The 15,597-nt window shown below is 40.8% G+C and overlaps 2 protein-coding genes across 2 annotated transcripts in view; one reads left to right on the top strand and one right to left on the bottom strand.

Moving 5' to 3' along the window:
- Nucleotides 1-1,786, bottom strand: part of Aamdc (adipogenesis associated Mth938 domain containing) — a 32,501-nt gene extending 30,715 nt beyond the window's left edge. The window contains exon 1 of the mRNA XM_010633304.3: nt 1,649-1,786. The gene's annotated coding sequence lies outside the window, so the exon portion shown is untranslated. The remainder of the gene's footprint in view (nt 1-1,648) is intronic.
- A 60-nt stretch (nt 1,787-1,846) lies between these two features.
- Nucleotides 1,847-15,597, top strand: part of Rsf1 (remodeling and spacing factor 1) — a 151,462-nt gene continuing 137,711 nt past the window's right edge. The window contains exon 1 of the mRNA XM_010633303.2: nt 1,847-2,370. Within this exon, the coding sequence (XP_010631605.1) occupies nt 2,184-2,370 (187 nt within the window). The 5' untranslated portion in view covers nt 1,847-2,183. The remainder of the gene's footprint in view (nt 2,371-15,597) is intronic.

The following is a 15,597-nucleotide window of genomic DNA, read 5'->3' as shown; positions in this document are numbered from 1 at the left end:
GTACACTGTGTATACTTCAGTAGCATTAAATAGATCTACATTGTCGATTAGACTTTAATTTCTTATATTAGTGTTTCTTAAACTGGAATTTTCAGAGGTATTTGCCAAGTGTCAAAATAATTTTTGCTTTTTGGACCGGGGATCGAACTCAAATATTTTAAGTACTGTGTATACTTCAGTAGCATTAAATAGATCTACATTGTCGATTAGACTTTAATTTCTTATATTAGTGTTTCTTAAACTGGAATTTTCAGAGGTATTTGCCAAGTGTCAAAATAATTTTTGCTTTTTGGATACCGGGGATCGAACTCATGACCTTGCGCTTGCGAAAAGCATCAAAATAATTTTTGTTCCTTTAACAGGGTTGATTAGTCAGATTTAGAGTACTATTCTGGGTAATAAATTTTTTTTACAGAATTTTTTTCTCTCTTGATAAGTACTTTTAAATTCTTTGGATAATATAGACCACTACGGTTTTTTTCTTTTTCAATTTTTTGACTTGAAAACAATATAATTCAGTGTGAAACTTTGTAACTATTTTCCATGATCCTGATATAATTATTTGATCATATAGTTCTTTATCCTCCTTCAGTCATAGATTTTCCTATTTTATGTGCTTTGGATTGTACATTGCTTTAAATTATTTCTAGGAAGTAAATTTTAAGTGCACTGAAAGTTTTGGCTAGAAGTTATAAATTGTCGCTGAATACAATTTAAATTAAAAGAACACATTTCTCTAATAGCAACAATGAATTCTTTTTTCAGACAGTCTCGCCAGATACTTCAGGCTGGCCTTGAACTCATTATGGAGCTCATTGCTGGCCTCGAATTCAAACTCACAGTGATCTTTCTACTAAAGCGACCCTAGTGCTGGGATTACAGGTATGCGCCACCACACCTGGTAACAATGAATATTTTTAAGTGTCTGCAATGTGCCACGGCATTGAGCTACTGCAAATTACCCATTAAACCTCTACAACGTAGGTACTATTAATACAGTAACCCACTTTACAGAAGCTCAAAGAAACAGGGGAGGGCCCGAAGGTCATAAAGTAGTTCTGGTAGGACTCAATCGGGCCGAGTTGCGTCCTAACCTGCACACTGTATTGTGCACTGCTGGCATTTTTCTTTTCCAGTGGGATTCTTTGTGGGAGAATGTACACGACTATCGCCTACGGATCAGAGCTGTCTTAAACTACTTGCTGTTCCACCGTCTCCTAGCACGTCCGCCCTCGGTGGAGGCCGAGTCCACCCGTCCATCCGGCCCCCGTAGAGCCTCGCCTGACCTGAGACCGTGGGCCCTCAGGGCTGGGGTCCTCATCGGGGCTGGCTACCCAGGACCTCCGCAGAGTCGGTGTCTTACAGACCTTGCCCGCCCCGCAGGGCCCAACTCCTCGCTCTGGGATCCCAGAAAGCACGTAGCCGATTCTCGTACCCCACGAGAGGAACAGCCCTCAGCAAACTCCCGCGGGCACTTCTGACAACGGTCCCGTCCCAACGCCTAATTCACTGCACCGCTGTATCTCCCACACTCGCGCTCCTCCCAGTTCTGCTCTTTTTCCGATTCTTATTTTTCTCTCAACTTCCCCCCTCTATCTCGCGGCCGTTTTAGTTCCTAGATTCACTCTTCACGTCCGCGAAAACTCACACAGCGCTTTTCTTCTCAAAGCCGCTCTCCGGACTGCTCTACACTTTCCCTATCGCCTCCGAGGGCCCGGCGGCTCTCAGCCAGGTGCTCTTCCACTCCCCGCGGGGGAACTAGAGTCCTGGGGCCGGGCACACAGGCACCGCCCCCTCGAGCCTATTGGCTATCGTTTTCCCGAAGTCCCGCCCCCGAATTGCAGCCCGCCTCCCCGCCCCGCTTCCCTTGTTTTCGTTCCCCCTGTCACACGAGGCAGTGGCAAACCGAAGTGGGAGGGGAGTAGAGGGAGGAAAGGGGGCGGAAAGAGGACGGAAAGTGAAAGGCACAGAGCGCCTCTCTGTCCCCCGACTGGCTCAGTTCTCGACTGCTCCGGGCTGCCGTGGTATTGTGGGATCGCGGCGCGGACCTACAGACGCGGGGATCCGCAGGGGAGCCCACTCGAGAGCGCCTCCTGTCGACTGCAAGGCCGCCCTGCCATCCTCGGCACCCCAACTCCTCCCTCCCCCCCATCGCCTCCTCCTCCTCCATCCTCCAGTTCAAAATGGCGACGGCGGTGGCAGCGGCGGCGGCGATGGCTCCTCCGGGCTGCCCAGGATCGTGCCCTAACTTCGCCGTAGTCTGCTCCTTCCTGGAGCGCTACGGGCCGCTGCTAGACCTGCCCGAGTTGCCGTTCCCCGAGCTGGAGCGGGTGCTGCAAGCGCCGCCGCCGGACGTCGGCCACGGAGAAGGTAAGCGAGGGGCCCGAACGCCCGGCGGGAAGCCGCCCTGGTGTGCTGTTCTAATAATAAGGAACAGTAATTTATTTCTCCCAGTTCTGGCACATGGGAAATTTAAAATCTAAGTACCAACAAGTTCAATTGTCTGATGAGACATTTGGCGAGGCCCCCTGGAGCCACAGTGCCCCGCGGGGAGCGGAGGTGGGAGCGTCGCGGGTAGGTGTGGGCTGGGGGCGGGGAGGGGTCATTGTGCTGGCCGGCGGCCCCTGGGATGTCTTTGCTCGTCCGGGCTGGTCCCCCACCCCTTCTCCCTCTAGGTGGCGGGGGAAGGGGAGCGCAGGTTCCAGCCACCCTTGCGCTTTTTTTACTCCTCCCCTCTTCCCACCGAGCCTCCAGACCATCTCGGGGGCCCATCTTCTGGGGCGCCCCCTTATCTCCCTCTACCTGAGTGGGCGGAGGCTGGTGGACACCATCTCCCTCCCTCTGGTGGGAACTCCCCCGAGAGTAGGCTCATCCCTCTTTCCTTCCCCTCCAGGACTGGTTTAACCCCCCAAACTCCTTTCTCGGAGTAGGGAGGTCTGCTTTTAAGGCAGGGGAGGGGGTTCTCCATTCTTGCGTAGGGAAGTCTGTTCAGCTTCTCCACTTTGGGGAGGAGAGGGTTAATTTCTCCTCCTCCATAGTTTTCCTCCTTCCTCTCCCCACCTCCCCCTAAATAATAGAAAAGCATCTCCCCACTTTTCCAAACCCTTCCCCCGTCATCTCGGCCGCAGGGTTTAGGGAAAAGAAGAAGTCGCTTTCCCATTTGCAGGGTTGGGTGGAGTGGTTCGTCTGTAGGCTGGAGGAGGGGCTTTGACGGCGGGGGAAACAGTTGAAGAAGGTGCTTGTTGCTCATGTTTCTCTCTCTGGTGCCTCTGGTCTATTATTGGTCTTCGCAAGTGGTGCTCCTTCCACATAAGGCCACCGCGCGGGTGCAGGGCGCATGCTCTGCCCGGCCCCATTGAAACTTCCTGCTGCTGCTGGTGGTTCTTTTGCTGGAGCATCTCAGCGTTGCGCTTGCTGCCTCCAGCCCTCACACTGAGCGCTAGCACTCACCCCCATTTATTCCCGATCCATGCCGCTCCTTTTCTGGCACATTTCTTCTCTCAGAGAAGGCTTATTTGTTGTACTCTGAGCATTGCCTTTATCTGGGAACAGCCCTTGGCTGAAGAAGAAACGTGGGCAAATAGGTTTTTTTTAAGTCTGTATTAGATGGCCAGAGTGGATTGGGTGTTGTACAAGACAGATAGTTGTTTCCGTTCCAAGACAGCAGTGTCGCTCTTCTATTCTCTGCGGAAATGAAGAAGTTTCTGTTAACAGAGTATGTATTTACATGCTAGGAAGGGCCCAAGTGTGAAGTTATTCAAAATATTACCTGTAGAGAGTATGAATGATGTTTCAGCCACCAAATACTCGCATTAATACAGAAGCTATACTCAGGTCTATAGCTCTTCTCTATCCTTAACAAATTATGGCTTACAAAAGGTTGAATTTTTAACATATTATAAAATATGGAAGTGTTTAATTATCTCGTAGAAGACTTTCTGCAGAACTTTCAAAATTAACCTAATAATAGTAATTTAACTATCAAATTGCATTTACATTTTAAAACAAGGAAAGTCATTGTGAAGCAGGATTCTTTAGTAAATTGTTTTTAGGATGCCTTATGAAATAATATATCTATCAGAAAAATGTAGGAATGTGCTTGCTTTGGCTGCACATTTACTGAAATTGGAAAAATGTAGGAATTTAGAGAATGAATTGCTTGTAAATTGTTTTTGGAGTCTACTTGAATTAAGTTGAAGATTAGACTTTTTGGGATGGCATGGTATTTTGGGTAGTGTGGAAGATTGCTTCTTTCAATTCCTTTTAAGTATTTTGACCAGTGCACTTAGCTTGTATCAGTACCAGAAGAAGAAGAAATATTGGAGTCAATTTGATACTTGTGGCATTGAACACTGGGCCACTAGCTGAATACAAATGGGAAAAAGGTGGGCTAAGAGGAATCATTTTGCTCAGCCACTGAATTACTGTTGGGTATAGTTGTTAAGGAATTGATAATAATAGCTCCTGTCACAAGAGGATCTAAGAATAATTATTAATTAGTTAGACAGGTCCAGACACTTGGCAAATGAAAAGTTTCTGCATATGGAGTGAAAAAAGATTTTTTTCAGAACTTTGATGATGGACAGCTTACATGGAATAGTTATTTAAACAATGGCGGTGCACCCTAGAAGACTTGAACCGAGTCTTTTTAGGAAGGAGTTGTGATGTAATAGAGGGTTTTAAAAGACATGGATATTTAAACTGGGCCCAATGGGACATGTCTGTAATCCCAGTATTCTGGAGGCCGAGGTGGGAGGATCATAGTGAGTTCCAGGCCAGCCTGGTCTTTGCAGTGAACTCAAGGCCAGACTGAATTACAGGAGATCCACTCTCAAAAAAAAATCAAAGGTGGTGGGAGGGACCGTGATTTTAGTGTTAAGCAGTTACTGTGTAGATTGTAGGGCAAATCATTTAATTTATATGGACCTCAGGTTTTTTTTTTTAGTAGAGATAATAGCTGAAGATCAAATGAAATAATGCTTCAAAAATCCTTACATAAGCTAAGCACTTACAAATGTTCTTGTATTACAGATTTCATTAAAGTTTTTTTTTCAGATAAGTGACCCGAGTGCATTTGGAATTAAAAATTTTAAATATGATATTGAATTATACTCATAATAAAAAATCTTTTTATTGAGTTTATTATGAGTTTTGCGCTCTATAAATTTAGTAATATTTATTTATTTATTGGTACTGGGATCAAACTCAGGACCTTGCACTCATAAGGCAGGTGTCGTGCCACTGAGCTAAATCCCCAGCTCCTAAATTTAATACTTTTTAGGCACTTCTAGTGCCATTTAAAAAAGCCTCGTTTATAAAATTTTTTGGCAAATTGGGACATCCTTTAGAAGGATGTAATTATGACTTATCCTTTTATAAGTACTGTGTTATCTTTCTCTTAAATTTGCTTGGAAGTTTGTTTATTTGGTACAGGAGATTGAACTCAGGACCTTGTGCTTGTGAGGCAAGCGGTACAACCACTGAGCGGTAGAACTTGATATTGTGGCTTCATTTTAAAATGCCCTATCCCCTGGGCTAGGGATTTAGCTCAGTGGTACTGTTGCCTGCCTTGCAAGCGCAACGTTCTGAGTTCAATCCCTGACTGGAAATAAATACGTAAATACATAAATAGATAAATAAATAAAAATAAAAAATGCCCCATCGCCAAATCATGAAAATCAGCACGTAACAGAAAATAGAACAGCAGTGTGCACTTTAATTCCAAGGGTTGAGGAATTGTTCAGTGTCCAACAGGAATGTTCCATAATTATAGTTACTTAAGAGTGAAATAAAAGTGTTTTTTTTTTTGTTTTTGTTTTTTTTCAGTTTAGGTAGACCTTTTTTCCAGTGGCTAACAACTACTTAATAAGTAGAAAGATTAACTCCGCATTTCCTGGCATAGGACTACTTTGAGAAAAGTACTGAGACTGAGAGTGTTGGGGGAATCTGCTCTAGAGACTGAGCTAGGAAGGACTGCTGTGTCTTTATTTTGCAAAGAAGAAAACCAAGGCACAGAAATAGATTTCAACTATATACAGCTAACTATTGGTGTTATTCAGACTATTACTTGAAAATTCTCCCAAAATACTAAATTACCAGCAGAAAGTTTATATTAACAGTTGATGTTAAAAGAGGAAAAGCACATTCTAAATGAAGGTGTTTTCATCCTCCTTTCCCTACATTCTAGTTTACTCTTCCCAATGCCGTTCTCTGTATGGAGTCTCACTTCCTACAGAGGTAGATAATTATGGGGATGGATAACAATAAAAGTGGACATTGACTTTGTGAGATTGCTGATATTCAGTGTTCTTAAAGTATCTTTCTTTTTTAAAAGGAAGATACATTGTTTGCTTGTTTCTCCTTCCTTCCCTCTCTGTTTTGGAACTAGGGATTGAACTCAGGGCTTTATTCCTGTTAAGCAAATGCTGTGCTACTGAGCTGTATCTCCAGCCCTTTAATTTTTATTGTAATTAGTTTTTGGTTTTTTTGAGACAGGGTCCCACTGTGTAGTTCAGGCTGGCATTGAACTCACTGTATAGCCCGGCTGGCCTCAAACTATGAGCAATCCTATGGCCTAGCCTCCTGAGTGCTGGGATCGTAGCCAGGCACCACCATGCTGGGCCAAGCCCTTTTTATTTTTTAAATTCTTGTTGAGTTGCCCAGTCTGGCCTCAAACTTGGTGGTCCTCCCATGTCAGCCTCTTTAGTAGCTGGGATTACAGGAATGTACCACTACACATGGCTAGAAATAAATATCCTTTGGGGCATTTGTTAGAAGAAATGTAGTATTGTATTTTTGCTTCATTGTTTTGGGTATGTCACAGCTGAGCTAAGATTACAGAGGTTCAAGGGAGATTGTTAGCATTGTTGTAGACTGGTGGTAATGGGGACAGAACTACACACTAATGCATATTAGCTAAAGAAAAGCTACCTTTAAATTTAGATAGGTTAAAGTTTAGTCCAGACTACCAGTAAGAAAGATAAACTTCATTCATTTAATATGTACATCAAGTGTCTGTTATATAGTTAATATAGCAGATATTGTGAGAATTATTTAAGAAAGTTAGACATGGACCCTTTATTAAAGATTTTTAAATCTAGTAAGAACTAACTAAACTGAACTTGAGCTAATGTCACCAAAGACATTTTTCCCTCTGGGATTTTGTTTTGTTTTGTTTTTGCTTTTTTAAGATGGTCTCGCTATGTAGTTCGGCCTGGCCATGAACTCACTATGTAGCCCAGGCTGGCCTCAAACTGGCAGCAATCCTCCTCTGTCAGCCTCCCGAGTGCTGGGATTACAGGCATGCGCCACTGTGCCTGGCCTCCTTCTGAGATTTTTATCAGGGGGGGTAATAGTATCTGCATTCTAGTTTATAAATTACAGACTCAAATTACCCTTATAACAAATTTATAGTGAGATGTATGACCACATGCATTGTGGAACAGTAAATATAATTCAAAGTACATTTGAAGCTTAATCATGTATTCTAGAACTGCTCAAGATTTACTGGGGATAACTACAATTAAATGAAGAAGGCTAAGATTTCTTTTCTTTATTTTTTTTGAGACAGGGTCTCACTATGTAGTTGAGATTGACCTAGAACTCATTATGTATCCCAGGCTGGTCTTGAACTCACAGTGATCCTCCTGCCTCAGCCTCCCGAGTGCTGGGATTACAGGCGTGCGCCACCATGCCCGGCTCTAGGTGTAGTTTTAATATTATATATTATGGTTTTTGTTGTTGCTGTTGTTTTTCTCTAAGGTAGATACTATTACAAAAGATATTAGGATATTTTTTATTTTCTTGTTATAATTTTTATAATACCAAATACTGCTTGAGAGAATGTGAGACTTCATTAAAAAATTATTTCTTTCTACAAATATTAATTGATTACCTGCTATGTGCCAGGTATGCTTATACTTTTGGGATACAATAAGCAACATGAGTAAGATCTTTGTCCTTTGATGTTTATAGTTCAACAGTGAAGACAGACAATGAAGCGATGAGAGTTTTGAAAGCATATTTAATATTATGTGGACAAGTATAATGTGCACTGTATAATATTGTATCATCAGGCTGTGATTTATAATTAGTTTGGCTTTGTATTTGTGATATTCATAAGTAAGTTAAGATTTATGTTAGCAAAGTTTTGAAAATTTTTTGATCGTTCTTCTACAATTAACACTGCTTTCAGATACTTAGATGCCTAAATCAGAATGAATTCTACTTTCATTTTCTGATCCAGTCCAAAACTGTACCACTTTTAGACATTTGGTAGTGTTGTCTTTTCCATTTAAAGCATATTCACTTGCTGTGTGCCATAACTGAAGTAGTACTAGCTCCAGGATGTTGTGTATGAGGTTTGTACTGATGTGTAAAGGATGGGGAGACATTAAAATTTAAAAATTGTGGGGTTTTTTTTGTTTGTTTTGACAAGTCAGTAATTAAACTTGAATAATAGAGAAAGGTGATTTATGCCAGGTGTGGTGGCACACATCTGTAATCCCAGCGCTGGGAGGCTGAGGCAGGAGGATCACTGTGAGTTTGAGACCAGCCTGGGCTACATAGTGAGTTCCAGGTGAGTCTCAACTATGTAGTGAGACCCTGTCTCAAAAAACAAAAAACAAAAACAAAAAAAAGAAAGGTGACTTAAACAATAATAAACTGGTAATAACTTCAAATATTTTGTTTAGTCCTAAGGATGTATGACTACCAGTTGAGTTATTATATCAGTTCTGTATCATGTGTGGGTGTGTCCTTTATGGACTGGGTTGGTAAACTGACCTCATTTCATCCTTTTTTTTTGTACTAGGGATCAAACTTGGGACTTTGCGCTTGCGAGGCAGGCAGCAGAACCACTGAGCTAAATCCCCAACCCCTATTTTTTTTTTTTTTTTATACTAGAGATTGAATTCGGGCCCTTGTGCTTGCGAGGCAGGTGGAGGAACCTCTGAGCCAAATCCCCAGCCCCTATTTTTTAAGTAGTAATTTAACATAGATTTTTAAAGTACTTTTTGCTTTCAAGTTTTTCTCAGAACTTAGTACACTTTACTACCACTCATTTTATGTATGTATATATGTATGTGTGTATGTACGTATGTATATTTTTTGAGGTAGAGTCTCACTATGTAGTTCAGGCTGCCCTTAAACTTGCTATGTAGCCCAGTCTGGCCTTGAACTCAAAGCAGTCCTCCTGCCTCAGCCTTTTGAGTACTAACAGTTTTGTGCCACCATGCCTGGCCCTATTTTTTTTTTTGGTACTGGGGATTGAACTTGGGCCCTTGCACTTGTGAGGCAGGTGGTGGAACCACTGAGCCAAATCCCTGGCCCCAACTGGCTCTATTTTATTTTTATTAAATCAGTTAATACTGATTTTAAAATATTTACTGTAGGGCCAGGGATTTAGCTCAGTGATTCCATTGCCTGCTTTGCAAGTGCAAGGGCCCAAGTTCTATCCCCAGTACCAAAAAATTAAAAAAACAAAAAAAACAAAAAAAACTTACCTTATTGGTCACCTTCCATTGTTGGGATGAAAAACCCTGACATACACAACTTAGAGGAAGAACGATTAATTTTGGCTCATAGTTTCAGAGGTGTTGGTCTGATAGGTTTATTCCAAGGCAGAAACATGGCAGAGGGAAATGGCGGGGGAGAGCTGTTCACTTCATGTCTACCAGAAGCAGAGAGACAGGGAACATAGAGGAAGGGGTTAGGGAGGAGATACAGTCCCTAAAGTCATGCCCTCATGACCCATCCATGTGTACCTGGAAGTGTGCTTTAGTGAAATCTTACATGTCTCTCAAGTCAGTCAAGTTGACTGTCAAGATTAGGCTTCACACTGACCATGTTTGGTTTCTCCTAAAATAAGTTGTATTAGGAATTCTGATAGGACATTTTCCCGTAATTTGTGCCATTATGCTATTTGTTAATTTTATAGTGCTAGGGATAGAACCCAGAGCCTTGCTCATGCTAGACAATAACTTATTTGCTCCAAATCAGGGTGACTTTCTAAGTTTAAGAACATAGTATATAAGAGTATACCAAGTGGAAACTGCACCAAATTGATGGTAAGAAAAGAAAGTGAGGGGAAAATGTGACAGGTGGTTCCAAGCAGACAGAATATGTGTCAGTCTGGAATACTTGCATTGTTTGCCTGGATAGCAAAATGAAGCATACATATGGTTGTATGTATGCTCAAATGAGCAAAAAATTCAAGAAATCATTCATAGGAAAGGTTGAGTCTGTATGAAAGATTCCAAGCCTTTTTTCGATATTCGTACCTTTGTTATTTCTCAAAAGCAGGATTATAATTTTCCCTCTTTCATTTCTCTTTTTTCATATTTCATCTTCTGTATTAGTTATTTATTTCCTTAATTACCCAAAATTATTAAAAGTTTTCTGAAGAGACTTTGGAACAGAAAATTGAGTTCTTGCCCTTGTAATCCTGAACTTCCTCTTAGAATGAATGTTACCCATCTATCCAAATCACCTAGGGTAGAAACTAAGAAGCCATTCTAGGTATTACTTCTGACATACTTTCTCTTTGTTACTGAATCTATTTTCTTTATCTCCTTCACATTAAACCTTACTTCTCTTGTGTCATTGCTACTGTTTTAATCATGCTGAACTGCCTGCAGGTAAATCTCTGGAGGTGTGAAAGATTGTTTCACATCTTTATACTTTTTCCTCATGCCCTGAGTTGCATAACCACTCTCCATCTTCCCATCTGCATACTCACTATATCCTTACCCATTAGTTTGCTCCTTAAGGACTAAGTCTTCTGTGAAAAATTTCTTGCTTCCTGTCTCTCAGGCACTCTCACCTCTTTGCTCTCTATATACTTCGCATAGATTTTGTCATGATACTCATAACCTTGCATTTAGTATTCCACCCTGGGAGATAGTAAGATCCTTGACAGCAGTAGTCTTATTTTCATTTTATTTCTGGTGACCAGTTGGTAATAGCCAGGGCTTAATAAATGTTTATTAAATGAATACGTTTTTCCAACTCATTATAGGACCGTGTTCTGTTGAAACGTCATTTTTAGAATTAAATCTTGCTTGAAGTAAGCTTTTACATTGAAACATTTTCTAAGCACACGAGAATGACATTTTTCCCATTGATAATTGGAGGTAATACACACATTGCTCAGTACTACCCCTTGAATTAAACAGCTAGCATATCTTGTTTCATTAGATGTAACATTGTAATTAAAGTACATACATGCAATTGAAAGTTAAAGACTAGCCTGTGATAGTTTAGTAGAGGGTGGGCAAACTGTAGCTTTTGGGTCGAATCTAGTCTGTCACCTGTTTTTGTGAGTAAAGTTTAATTGCTACACAGCCATTTTCATTTGTTTACATATTGTCCTCTGTAGCTGTCTTTATGCTTCTGAGACAGAGTTGAATAATTGTCAGGGGGAAGGAACATACAGCCGGCAGAATGTGAAACATTTACTGTATGGCTTTTCCACACAAAAAATTGCCAACCTCTAATCCAGAATATGAAGGAAATCAGATGATTATCTTTGTGTTTGAGAACACATTTGGAATCAGTATAACAAATTAAATGTCTGAATGAAACTAAGTGTTCTGTGAATGAAAATATTAACAGAGCTGCTTCCTTAATATTGATCTAATTTTACACAGCAACTGTTTTTTTTTTTACACAGGTGAGCCTGCAAGCTTTTCTGTTAACAGGGTGATACTATAGTGAACTAATTTCTTTCATTAAAAGGTAACCTTGTGCTGGGCATGTTGGTGCAGACCTGTAATCCCAGCACTCGGGGGGCTGAGGCAGGAAGATCACTTTGAGTTTGAGGCCAGCCTGGGTTCCATAGTGACTTCAAGACCAACCTGGACTCTACATAGTGAGACCCTGCCTCAAAAAACAAATGAACAACAGAAACCCCTCCTCCCCCAACCAAAGGTAGCCTTAAGTTAGCTGTTCTGCATAGTTGTCATGTGGCTGTGCTGGTGTGGGAGTCAAGTAACATACCTAGTATGTAATTGACAGTAGGGAAAAGTTTTTGTAGCATTGCTGTTACACTGGCTTCAGTCTCATCCAAGTGGTCTGATTTAAAGTTGATTGAGCAGCTCCCAGATAATAGCGAGGATTAGTTTGGATGAATAATGAGGACATTCACTCAGAGAGGAAAGGAGAAAGAGGGAGGGAGAGATTTCTTTTTATTGTTTATTGGTACAATTTAGGTATATAATAGTTACGTTCATCATTTGGATCTTGTACCTTTACAGAACTTATCTTGGTTCTTATATTTCCCCAATCCCCCAGCCCTCCCTTCACCCACTTCACCCTTCTCTGTTTACAAATATATTGTTTCCATGTTTTTCCTTTTCACATATTTTTCCCTTTTTTCTTTCCCCTCCCCACCCACTTCCTCTACTCATTTAGACCGTTTCTTCCTGTTATGCAGTATCAATTATACATTTTGGTCCTTATTTACACTTTTAGTTGTTCACACCAGAGAAACTATTCAATATTTACATATGTGTGTCATTAATTTCACCTAAGAGGATAGCCTCAATGTGCACCCACTTAGCTATAAATATCTCTTGTTTCTCATTCTTTATGGCTGAGTAGTACTCCATTTTATAAAACAAAAACAAATTTTGAGACAGGGTCTCACTATGTAGTTGGGACTGACCTGGAACACACTGTGTAGCCCAGGCTGGTCTTGAACTCACAGCAATCCTCCTGCCTCAGCCTCCCGAGTGCTGGGATTACAGGCATGTACCACCATGCCTGGTTTAAAAACACATATTCTTTATCCAGTCTCCAGGTGATGGGCAGTTGGGCTATCTCCAAATTTTAGCAATTAGAAACTGTGCTGCTATAAATATGGGTGATCATATATCACTGTGGTATGATTCTTTTAATTCTTTTGGAAAGATACCCAGCAGAGAAATACCTGGGTCAAATGGGACTTCTAATCCTAATTGTTTGAGGTATCTCCATATTGATTTCTACAGTGGTTGGACCAGTCTGCACTCCCACCAACAATGAAGAAGGATTCCTTTCTCCCCACAACCCTGCTAGCATTTGTTATTGGTTGATTTCTAGATAGCAGCCATTCTTTCTGAGGAGAGATAGAATCTCAGTGTTGTTTTCATCTGCATCTCTTGAATGACCAGTGATGTTTAATATTTTTTCATGTTTATTTGCTGCTTTTACTTTTTTTTCTGAGAAATGTCTGTTCATTTCAGATGCCCAGTTTTTAATTGGGTCTTTATATTTGGGAGGGTCTGATTTCTTTTAAGTTCTTAATATATGCTAGATGTAGACATCTGTCTGTGGAATAGCTGATTATAATTGTTAGGTGTTGACTGAATCATTGGCATGTTATTTTCCTGTTGTTGATTCTTTTTTATTTTTCTTCCTCTCCCTTTAAATTCTTGCCTATTGGATTTACTCTGTTGGCCTTATAAAGTTGTGACCTTCATCGCCTTTTTCTAGGATATTTTAAAAAATTGTTTGGAGTGGTGGTTTGGTATTCATGAAGTTTCTCAGGTGTTCTTTGTCATGAAAGTGTCTTCTCCATCAATTTTGAAAGATAGCTTTGCAGGATACTTCAGCCTAGGTTGGAATTTGTTTTCTTTTAAAGCTTGAAATACCTCACTCCAGGTTCTCCTTGACTTGAGGGTTTGTGTTGAAAAGTCTGTTGTGATTCTAATAGACTTTCCTTTACATGTAATTTGTGTCTTTTCTCTAACTTCTTGTAGTATTTTTGTACTTCTGTTGGGTTTCCAGGATCTTGATTATTACATGTCTAGGTGTATACATATTTTTTATCATAACTAGCTGTATGTAGTCCTATATGCCTCACTTAGCTGTATGTCCAGCTCTTTTGCTCTGTTTGGGAAGTTTTCTGCTATTACTTCTGTGAACAGTTTTTCTTTTTATGTCATTTGTGCTTTTCTTGCTTTTTCTTGGACTCCTATTAATCTTATATTATTCTTCTTTGCATCAGTTTTTCAAAAAAGAGTGGTTGGCATCTACTTTATACCCGCTGGGCTCTCTCAGCGTGGCCCTGGCCTTGGGGATCCTGGCCTCTGCAACAGCAGCCCCAGCGCCTGTTCCCCCAGTACTAGTCCGGCAGCCATGGCTCCCGCAGCCAGGGTTCGGGGGAACCCTCCCTCGTAGCTCCCTCCTCTGCCTCCAGGAAAGGATATATTTAATGAAGATAGAATTTTAAAAGATTTATTTAGGTTATTAGTGGACGGAATGTGAATGAAAACATACTAGATAGACAATAATTTAATAGTCTGCAGGATTAAATGAATGCTTTGATCATCAGTCAGCACTGAGTGTGTTTTACAGGAAAAGTGAAGATGTTGGTTTGGCATTTGGTATGCTAGATATCTCAGGAAATTTTTTTGTTTTGTTTTTTGTTTTTGTGTTTTGCTTCCTTTTTTTTTTGGTACTGGGGATTGAACTCAGGCCCCTGAGCTTGCTAGGCCCTGGAAACACTGAGCTAAATCCTTGGCCCAGGAAGTTTTTTTTTTTAGTGGTGCTTGGGATTGAACTCAGGACCTCGAGTTTTCAAGGCACGCGCAGCGCCACTGAGCTAAATCCCCAGCCCTATCTCAGGAAATTTATTTTGATATTTTCTCTGTTTTGTCCTGAGCAGTTTCATAGTTGGGTCTACAAAGAAATATAATTGCCACTTCCTCAGTGCTTAAATTTTTTTTTAGTACTCGACTGGAACTCAGAACTTCGTGCTTTACAGGCAGGTGTGGTACCACTGAGCTAAATGCCCAGCCCTTCAGTGTTTCAATGTTAAAAAGCCTTATAGAAAATACAGTAGGCTGTTTCAGTTTGTTCCTTGCTTTTGGTGTTTGGAGTTTAGATATATAGCAAGATTGTAACACATTGAAAAACTTTGACTAATGAAAAATATAATGGAGCATGTAAAGGTACAAGATACCAGTAATGAATGTAACTGTACTGTCCACCCAGAATGTACCAATAAATTCAATTAAAAATATAATGGAGTTTAATTTACATTCCTTCATTTATATTCTCATTACACACCCTTGCCAAGTGCTACTTCATTAAAAGAGTGTGTGTGTGTGTGTGTGTGTGTGTGTGTGTGTGTGTCTGTGTGTGTGAGTTACTAAGGATTGAATCCATGGCCTTCACCCTGAGCTATGAGCTATATCACTGGCCCTTATTTATTAAATTTTTATTAAATTTTTTGTTTTTTGTTTTTTGAGAAAGGTTCTCACTATGTAGTTGAGACTGACCTGGAACTCACTATGTAGCCTAGGCTGGTCTTGAACTAAACAGTGATCCTCCTGCCTCAGCCTCCTGAGTACTGGGATTGCAGGTGTGCACCATGACACCAAGCTATTTTTAAAATTTTGAGGCAAGGTCTTGCTAAGTTGCCCAGTCTGGGCTGGAATTTGTGATCTTCTTGCCTCAGTTTCTCAGATACTGGGATTATGGATGTGTGCTACCACACGTGGTTTTTATTAGAACTTTTAAAGGAGTTGTCAATATTGGCAGTAATTTAGGCTGACATTGAACATGGAATTCCACATTCTATAACATTCTTTGTTCTAAGAGTTTTTTTTTTTT

This window comes from Fukomys damarensis, unplaced genomic scaffold (genome assembly GCF_012274545.1).
Source record: "Fukomys damarensis isolate Sample0158 unplaced genomic scaffold, DMR_v1.0_HiC HiC_scaffold_16, whole genome shotgun sequence".
Lineage (NCBI taxonomy): Eukaryota > Metazoa > Chordata > Mammalia > Rodentia > Bathyergidae > Fukomys > Fukomys damarensis.
The sequence above is the reverse complement of the archived record's forward strand: the minus strand, read 5'-3'. Positions and strand labels throughout refer to the sequence as shown.